Source organism: Sparus aurata, chromosome 11, assembly GCF_900880675.1.
Source record: "Sparus aurata chromosome 11, fSpaAur1.1, whole genome shotgun sequence".
NCBI lineage: Eukaryota > Metazoa > Chordata > Actinopteri > Spariformes > Sparidae > Sparus > Sparus aurata.
Window position 1 is genome coordinate 34,573,694 of NC_044197.1, and position 10,469 is coordinate 34,584,162.

Sequence of the window (10,469 nt, forward strand, 5' to 3'; positions counted from 1 at the left end):
GTCCTAGTACTGTACTATCTCAGATATATTCAGAATTGTTCACAATGTTTTCTAAAATGTCTTCTGACCACTACTTTTGTACATTATACAGAATAAAACATTTTGAACAGTCTCTTGTCTGGCTCTGCTAAATGTGTCTGTCCATCTGTCCGTTCATCTGATCTGCTTCACACTTGGCATGTTTGTTTCTGAGACCCAGGTGCGGTGTTGAATTTGGTGCAATATGACATGACACATTATGAAATCTGGAATAAACAGTGATCTTTGCTCTGTGCGGCGACGGGGGCGTGGCCTCAGCACTCTGTCCTCATGGCTTTGCAGACTTAAGCAGAGCAGACACGCGATTTCACAAGGAAGCAGACGTAAACAAATTTGAGGTTAGCATGGTGCAACAACTTGCTGTAGTAACATGTTAAATGAGTCTGGATGAGTGGAAAGACAGTCAACACAGGTTTTAATTTCTTCAGACAGAACTTGATGATTTGATACTTAAAATAATTCAATTAATGTTGGACTGAAGCGCATGGAGAGAGTGGTGAGCAAAACAGCATGTTTAACAAAGTATGAGTTTGTCCTTATTAAATCGATGCCATCAAAAGAGTTTAAAATGATCGCAAAATTGTTTGATTTTGTGTCATTTATGTATCAGAATTTAATAATTGGCAGTTTATCCCTAGAGGGCTCAATTTACCATGACGCATACCCAATTTAACCCCACTTTGGAGCAGATTGCGACTCCTTTCTTTTGTTCTTATTGGTTTTAGTTCAGAAACTAAGAATCATAGTTAGATAACTTGCTTTAATTTTCATGGGCACACAACCACCTGAGGTATATATAGTAACTATTATTTAAAACAAATACACTTTTATTTTGCAGTCAAATCATCAAATGTAAAAATTGGCATCTCTTACCCTGTTTTTCTTTACATACAATTGTATAGTATTTTAATTGTATTAATTGTTTAGTTTGCTTTCATTAAGGCCTTTTAAATCTTCCATTCATCAACAATATATAGTTTTACACAGATAGTATGCTGTTTCTATGGTTTGACAATTTATGGATTTGCCATTTTTGTTTTTTTGTCCTTTGTAATCTATTACACAAATAACATGTTAAAGGATGTTCCAACAGAGGGCAAAATAGAAAAATCATCCATTCTTCATCCTTACCAGAAATAATTTACTTTTCATTTTGGGACCTTTGCATTTGATTATTTCGTGTAACTTTACCTGGTATGAGGGTGGAGGAGACATTGAATCATAAAACTTGCATTTGAAGAGGACACAATGTTATAACTCAACATGATGGTGATGGGAAAAAGAGCAGACTGCACTATCTCTCCTCATCCCTTTGAACAGTCATCACAATGAATTCTTTGTCATGGCTACTCTTTATGAGGATGTTAACACAAAACAGAGTTTCACTCTCCTCTGCAGAACAAAGTGTATTACTGGTAATAACATCACAGTATGCACCTTACAGCATGTACACAAACCTTAATGTAAAGAAAGGAGACACTGCCATCTACTGTTTGACACAATTTATCAAACATTAAACAAACTCAAATACACAGTTTAAAAGGGATCCATTGAATTTGATGGGGAAAAAGGGGAATAGTTATTTGTTTCAAGACTGTTAACATCAGAAAATAAGAAAACTATGGAGCTAAATAACAAAATGAGTACGTAGCTACAAGATACAGAAGACAAGAATGACCATGACTGCAATTCTTTATTTGGCTGTTATCCCTTCACAAGTAAATGATTGTGTTGTTTGCAGGCTGGGCCAGTAAATGAATACAGAATACAAGGGGGTTACGTACTTAGGATACAATAAAGAGGAAACTGTATCCTAGTAAAGTTGCAGAAAACAATGCAATTAAAATACTGATACTACATGTAATAACAAAAAGAAAAATGGAAAATATGAGTCTGAAACATGCAGGCTCCTGTGGGGAATGAATGTTAAGAACTCTGAGCAAGCATCATTTCAAATGTTTGGGTAAATCACAGGTTGATTAACAAACCCAATGTAGCTGGTTGAGGCAATCTATGTAGCCTACAATTTGAGTACTTTTATCCATAACAGTAGCCTACATTTGATGTTGAACTCATTAATGGAGAGGAGGCAAGTGCAACATTGTCCTCTATAGTGAACTGGACTACTGGTTTGAAGTGGCACACAATCCAAGCAACACAATCTGCAGGCTGCTGCTGGCAGCATGTTCCTGTCAGTGACAGGATAACATTAGCTAACCGCTCATTCACATCAATTTGACAACGTTTTGCACCAAAGCAAGTTGTAAACGGCAACATCGACGTACTGTAGATCAAAGTATCAACTACAGTCAGCAACAAATGCCCAGTCCTCTTCCGCTAAAAAATCGCTCAATTTAGTCAGTTGTTGAGTTAGGAGGAACCTTATAAACTTCGAGAAGCGCTGTTTCCGACAGAGAGTTTGATATTTGGGCATTCTTGCCAATGTTATAGCCTCGTTTCAGTTTTCACATCCATTTACAGCATTTCCTGCGTGTCCAGTGGGAACAGCGAGGACATGAATGGATGGAAAAGCGCTGCTGCTCTGCACTCACACGGCGCTCTGTTCGACCTTACCGGCTTGCCGTAGTGTTGTGCAACATTTAGCGCGAACTTACAAAGCGGACCTGAACCGAGAGGAGACTGCTGTTTCAACCAAAAGCACAGCCGTTGTCACTGTTCTGTCACCGAAGATGAGACGACAGTAAGTGTTGCTGCTAGTACTGTGTGTTAGTCAGCGGCCAATAGCTGCTCTGAGCTGTGCTGTGGAGATGAAGCAGGCAGAGCTGCTAACTGAACGTTAGCTGAGAGGAGGCTAACATTACGGACAGCTTAATCAGAACAGGCACGTCGAGGAAACAGGAACCATGGTGAGCAGGCCGAACTGTTACTATGATGCTGTAGGTTGCATTCAGGTGTTGTCTACCAACTTTCACCATCTTCGTATGAATTACTAATCCCAGAGACGGAGTCTGGCCCCCAGTCAGGTTGCCAAACGGAAGCAGTCAGGAGATCCATGTGAAGATGATGAGTGGACATGTAAAACTGTGAGTACATCAGGATGAACTTCAGGGCTGCCAAGTCTCCCACCAAGAACCCCTTTCACTACTGTCATGTGATCTGTTTCATTAAAGTCGGTATGCATCTTGTCTTTACATTTATTAACAGTATTTTTAATTTCTCTCTCTTCCACTGCTCTCAGAAACAGATCCGGGATTCCTTTCCCTAGTATAATCATTCATTTATTTGGTTGTCACCGGTGGATCAGTTTGGTCCAACACTCACCAAAAAATGTATTAAAGCTATTAAGCTACTGAAGTTATCTTATTTGTTTAGAGCCGTTTCTGATAACACTATTTAATATATTCCATAGTCCTTTAGCATTCTTTTTTATTATCATCGAATATTTTTACTGTAGAAATCTTTCCTGCATCTTATGATATTAGTTCCTTTAGTTCTCCGTGTTATAACATCTTTGTATAGTGTATTTTTGTTCTTTTTGTAATCCCCTGGTGATTCATGGATTATCTCTATATTTATGTTTTCTGCAGGATGGTTTAATGGGACAATTTGAATCAGATAACGATCTCAATATTCTTAAGAATGTTTCATCTGCACCATCAATATCCTTTTCCTTTTGTAATATATCCCACTTCTGTGCCAATAAATCTTACTCTAGTCTTTGTTTATAGATCAGCATTGAAACCCCCACAAATGAAAAGCACTGACGTACTTTTGAAAACATTTGCTCCATCCAGTCCATGAAAGAATTAATATTAGACCCTTGTGCCCTGTATATACACTGATCAGGCATAGTAATATAACCACCTGCCTAATATTGTCAAGGTTCCCCTTGTGCAGCCAAAACAGCTCTGACCTGTCAAGACATGGACTTAAGACCTCTGAGGAAGTCCTGTGGTGACTGCTACCAGGGTATTTTATAGTGGATCCACTGGGTCCTGTGTGTTGGGGGGTGGAGTCTCCATGGATCAGACGCGCTCCAGCACCTCTTACAGATGCTATATCAGATTGGGATCTGGGGAATTTGGAGGCCCGGTCAACACCTTGGGCCCTCTATTGAGTTCCTCAAGCTGTTCCTGAGCAGTGTTTGCAGGGTGTCAGGGCACAAGGTCCTGCTGGGGGGCCACTGCCATCAGGTAGTATTGTTGTGATGAGGGGGTCTACTTGGTTAACAACAGTGTTTGGATGGGTGGTTCGAGTCAAGTGGCATTCACATGAATGCCAGCAACCAAGGTTTCCCTACAGAACATCGCATTGTGATGAGATGATCAATGTTATTCACGTCACCTGACAGTGGTTTTAATGTTGTAGCTGATCGGTGTATATACACTAGGGGTGTGCCAAAATATCGATACTACGATATATCGCGATATTTCATCTTGAGGTACGTTATCGATACACTGGTGCCAAATATCGATATTTAAAAATGTAAAAAAAAAAAAAAAATTTTTGGCCCACCACCACCACCCCTCTATGGAGGACAGCTTTATCTTTATTCATACATAGGTATACAACCAAATAAAATTTAAAAAATGGTTTAAGTAGCTTTGAAACCCACACATATAGATATTTAATGATAGTTGTAGTCAGTGTGTGTTTTAAGAAGAGACACTGCAATATACTCTTTGTTTACTTGGCTGTCATTCATGTGAAATTGATTGACAATGTTTTGTAATTCCTGTGAAATGGATTCAGTGCAGTCAATAAATTCTGAATTTCTTCAGTGACACAGATATCGTGATGTATCGTGGATGAAATTCCTTGCAATATCTCGATTATCGCAGAATCGCTGTATCGTGTTATTATCATTATCGTGGGCAAAATATCGTGATAGTATCATATCGCGAGGTACCTGGTGATACCCAGCCCTAATATACACAACTAATTATTTTAAGATTATACTATATTAACTAGGGGTGTGCCAAAATATCGATACTACGATATATCGCGATATTTCGTCTTGAGGTACGTTATCGATACACTGGTGCCAAATATCGATATTTGAAAATGTAAAATTTTTTTTTTTTTGGCCCACCACCACCACCCCTCTTCGGAGGACAGCTTTACCTTTATTCAAACATAGGTATACAACCAAATAAAATTTAAAAAAATGGTTTAAGCAGCTCTGAAACCCACACATATAGATATTTAATGATAGTTGTAGTCAGTGTGTGTGTTAAGAAGAGACACTGTGCAATATACTCTTTGTTTACTTGGCTGTCATGCATGTGAAATTGATTGACAATGTTTTGTAATTCCTGTGAAATGGATTCAGTGCAGTCAATAAATTCTGAATTTCTTCAGTGACACAGATATCGTGATGTATCGTGGATGAAATTCCTTGCAATATCTCGATTATCGCAGAATCGCTGTATCGTGTTATTATCATTATCGTGGGCAAAATATCGTGATAGTATCATATCGCGAGGTACCTGGTGATACCCAGCCCTAATATACACAACTAATTATTTTAAAATTATACTATATTAACTAGGGGTGTGCCAAAATATCGATACTACGATATATCGCGATATTTCGTCTTGAGGTACGTTATCGATACACTGGTGCCAAATATCGATATTTGAAAATGTAAATTTTTTTTTTTTTTGGCCCACCACCACCACCCCTCTTCGGAGGACAGCTTTATCTTTATTCAAACATAGGTATACAACCAAATAAAATTTTAAAAAATGGTTTAAGCAGCTCTGAAACCCACACATATAGATATTTAATGATAGTTGTAGTCAGTGTGTGTGTTAAGAAGAGACACTGTGCAATATACTCTTTGTTTACTTGGCTGTCATGCATGTGAAATTGATTGACAATGTTTTGTAATTCCTGTGAAATGGATTCAGTGCAGTCAATAAATTCTGAATTTCTTCAGTGACACAGATATCGTGATGTATTGTGAATGAAATTTCTTGCAATATGCCGATTATCGCAGAATCGCTGTATCGTGATATTATCATTATCGTGGGCAAAATATCTTGATAGTATCGTATCGCGAGGTACCTGGTGACACCCAGCCCTAATATTAACTATAATTTCGTTTTTCTCTCTGCGTTCTCCACCACAATTGTTGTTTATTCAAGCACTGTATAATCCAGGTTTTTGTCTACATTTATAGCCTCTCCTCCTCGACTCTTATTTTTTTCTATTAATATAACTCTATTGTTCTAATTAAAAATGTGTTGTTCATCAGGGTTGATCCAAGTTTCAAATGTGGCAATCATGTAGAACGTTTGTGTAAACTGAGTTTGCATTCAAGCTGCTGCAGTTTAAGTGGGTTAATGGTTTCATTATACTGTTCCTCTGTGTAGTAGCAGCTATTATCATCTGTATTACTTAAATTATTGTCCGGTTTCGCTATCATTTTCCATGGTCTGTAAATTGTGGTGACATTTTTAGGAAGCATCTTATTAATCTAGAAAAATAACATAGTTCATATCAAAATGAGATGGTTACCTTCTGCTGACAGATGGTCAAAATTCAGATCACAATATTTTTTGAATTTGATTGCAGCCTAAAAGTTTTCTTCTCCTCCTGAGATTAGATGGCATGGCCTGCCCTACTCTGCCTCTGATTGGTTGGTACTCGTTGCCTTCCATTGGATTGGTTAGATTTAGGACTGATGATTGGTTAGAGTTGATATATGGGTAAGCCAAATTGAGGCAGAATAGGGCCTAAGTATGACAAGCAGCACACAAGGAAATATATTGCAGGGGAAAATATAAAAAGGTTCAATTTATGATTCTCACGGTGTGACATATTTGGATTAGCATGTGACTTTATGAGGTGCTCAATTGTGTGAATCTCATAGTCAATTCAGGAAACTTGGCCGCTCTGAATATGAAACATTCAAAGAGAAAGCATGTGGAGATTAGGGCAGAACAACCCTGTTGTTGTGTGGTCTGTATGGAGGGATAGAGACTAAGTTAGTATATCTGACAGTTAAATATTTTCTTTGTTACTGTGTCCACACTGTTTACTGTGAACTATAATCAGCATCATCTCACAAACTCACCAGGCTTTAATTCTGCGAAGAATGTTTTAATAACTGCTGTATTTATAATCCCCAGAATGTCTTATCAAAGCAGATTGTTTAAAGAATGAATTGCTGAATGTTTGCCATGAGTTCCTACAGTTTGAGCAAAGTTTTCACATAAAGGTGGAACATGAATGATATGTGTAGTTCATAGATAAACAAAGCACAAACAGGAGTACAGCTGGAGGGGGGTGCGTTTTGTTTGTCATCACAATAACAAGTTTGTCTTGTTTAGAAAAAAAAAAAAAGTGCTGGATTTGGTGAGTGAAACACTGAAATGACTGAGTTGAATGTGTGGGACCTGAGGAAGATGTACTGCTGTTTCACAGGAGAAAAGACGGAGAAGTGATAATGAGATGAGAGGAATCCCTGTGTCTCCCTTCAGGAAGCCCCTGACACAGCTGAACAACAGGCCTGCATGTCTGGATGGTGACAAACATGTAAGCAGTGCTGAGTACCATGCATACATTGTGTATGTGAGTAGAGTAAAGGGTGACTAGGCTCACTGGTTTATAATCTTTTGTATAGGAGGCTTTTATACGAAGTATCCTCTCCAAGCCGTTTAAGATTCCTCTTCCGAATTACACAGGTAATGTTTGTCTTGTCACCACAACTTCTTTTTTATGTCTAGAACAGGTGAACAGTTACTGATCTCTTGCTGAATGACCCACAGGCTCCCTGGGAATCAGGGCTCTTGGTCTAAAGCGTGCAGGAGTCAGGAGAGCTCTTCACGATCCCTTCGCTGAAGATGCTTTGGTTCTTTATGAGCCTGCATCTTTGAGCGCTCATGACCTGATCAAAGCTGACAAGTAGGTTGCAAACACAGAACTCTTCCCCCACTTAGCCTTTGACTTCATCTCCTGTGAAAAGGCCCGATTGTTAGTTAAAGCTAACAAGTTTGATGTTGGATGCTTGTAACAGGAGCAATTACTGCTTTTCCACCAAAATTTGTCAACCTCATAAAAATAGCCTATTGACCCTGTTCCCACTTCCCGCGGGCAAGGAGGGATTTTTATCTGAAGCATTATGTTGTGTGCCACTTTTCACGTAAGAATGTGCCAGAAACAGCCCCAGCCATAGGGTCTAAACCGGTAGTTAGCCAGCTCGTCTGTGATCCAGGTATTTTCATAGCTGTGAAGTCAAACTTTTTTGGCTTCAAAACACCACTGAGCAGCTTTTAGAGGAATGAACGGGGCTCCACCTCCACCACTGTGTCCAGTGAAATAACACCCTTGAATAGATGCATCCCAAATTCCTCTTTATTTACATTCCACCAGTGAATTTTGATAGTCTGCATCACTTTGCGGGGTGGAATTTAGTGTGTTCACCCAGGTCTAACATTTAGATCAAAGCCAAGCTGAGGGGATAAAAACTTGTGTCTACTGCAGAGTCAGTTGACCCAGGTGTATATTCAGAGTTTACATCCTCCCACTGAACAAACAAAAGCCTGGTCTTCGCAGGTTTATGTGAGATTTTTGAATAGTGGAAAAGGGGTATTAGTTTGAGTCCTCACTTCCTGTCTGGAGTGAATGTAAAGAAATCTCAGTATCATTTGGATAGTTGAGTAAACCAATAGGTGATCGCATAAATGATAAATGTGGATGAGATGTATGGATCTGTAGACATAAAGCATGTCATGTGTTACATCAGTGTTTGGCAGTCTGTTTAACAACACTGGTGTTTGTCCCATACAGAGAAAAACTCCCAGTCCATGTTGTTGTGGATCCAGTTTTAGGAAAAGTGCTCAGACCCCATCAGAGAGAGGTAAACAAACATTTAGTTTTACTCAATGTTTCATTGATCATAACAATACTTCTAAACAGAAGAGATACATAACCTTACATTGACGAAGTGTCCTTACATTGGTTCTCTTCAGAAACTTGCCACCAGTTTCACACATTAAAGCCTTGTACGCATTAAAGTAGTATAAAGCCTTGTGTGGCTCCAGGGGAAGCTGCATGTATTATGTTAAATTACCTCCAGTGAGTTGCCTTATGTGTAATTTAGACTTAAGGTTTTTAAAGCAGTCCACTGGTCCATGATTGCACTCCTATAACACTGTTGGACTCATTATGGACAGTTTAAAGACAAGTGAATCTAAATGCAACTCTGCCACTGGGTGACATCACCATCCTCTGGAACCACAAACATGTGCATTATTTTACTTTTCTTACCTGTTTATTCTGGATCTTTCAATCACTTGTCACAGTTTTCCTCCCTGAGATGTGAAGATGACTATTAGATTTAATTGAATCTCCAGAAAAAGCGAGTTAAGGAAGCATAAATGAGATTTTTTTGTCATCCTTTAAATGAAAAATGGATGTGTTTATTTTATTGAGGGGGTGAAGTTCCTGTGGGAATGTGTGACGGGCAGACGCATCTCTGGATCGTACGGCTGCATAATGGCTGATGAGATGGGCCTTGGGAAGACTCTGCAGTGCATCACCCTTATGTGGACCCTGCTACGCCAAAGCCCTGACGCTAAGCCAGAGATAGACAAAGCCATTGTTGTCTCACCTTCCAGTTTGGTTCGCAACTGGTACAATGAAGTGGGAAAGTGGCTGGGAGGACGTGTCACACCAGTGGCCATCGATGGAGGTTCAAAGGATGCAATCAATAGACAGCTAGGTAGGTTATCTCTCCCCGCTCTGTCATTATAAATATCCAGTCAGTCTGCTCTTGTGTTACCTCAGTTTGTGCAAGAGTTGGTGTCAGGGGGTCAGCTGGAAGGAAGAGAGCTCTCTTTACCTAATTCACACAGCATTTGCAGTGTTTACCACAGAATCAGACTTTAATTGTGGTGGTCGCTGTCTAGCTGGGGTGCCATTCCGGCGACCGAGACGGCTAACTGCAGTTTAGTGGCAAGCTAACTTGGATGGGTATAAAATGTAATCGGGCAGTTCTTCTGGACTTTATGACAGTAAAACAAGTAATTTCACTGGGTTGTGAGGCTTTTATTACCGTTTTACAGGCACGAAGAGGTGTCGCAATGCTGCAATTCCACCACTCAATTTGACTGTCCATTTTAAGGTCATGATTCAATTCAATCTTTGATTTAAACTTATTTTTAAGCAGTGATGGCTCTGATTGCGGGAGTGTTACGTCTGGATTAGTAAAGATTAGGGCTGGTGCAAGGGGACTCAGAGGATTTAAGCAGTTCTACTGCCATGCTCTAGCACTTGGAGTGGAAGAATCCCAGGGTGGCTTGATTCACGTTGGATCCGGCTGTGCAGGGAAATGCTGCATGTTGGTGCAGTGGTGAAGTAGTGTAACTCAATGGCTGCGTGTGACATGTTGGCAACCCCCGCTGACAGGTTTACCACAAGACGAAGCTGCCATGATTTTACGCTACTACCATGCTTGTCCT

The 10,469-nt window shown here is 39.6% G+C and overlaps 1 protein-coding gene across 1 annotated transcript in view; it reads left to right on the forward strand.

Annotated features, from left to right (window-relative positions):
- The first annotated feature begins 2,582 nt into the window (after positions 1–2,582).
- Positions 2,583–10,469, forward strand: part of rad54l (RAD54 like) — a 9,802-nt gene continuing 1,915 nt past the window's right edge. Inside the window, exons 1-7 of the mRNA XM_030432394.1 lie at positions 2,583–2,906; positions 3,000–3,083; positions 7,432–7,542; positions 7,631–7,691; positions 7,776–7,911; positions 8,797–8,866; positions 9,442–9,730. Coding sequence (XP_030288254.1) covers positions 2,904–2,906; positions 3,000–3,083; positions 7,432–7,542; positions 7,631–7,691; positions 7,776–7,911; positions 8,797–8,866; positions 9,442–9,730 — 754 coding nt within the window. The 5' untranslated portion in view covers positions 2,583–2,903. The remainder of the gene's footprint in view (positions 2,907–2,999; positions 3,084–7,431; positions 7,543–7,630; positions 7,692–7,775; positions 7,912–8,796; positions 8,867–9,441; positions 9,731–10,469) is intronic.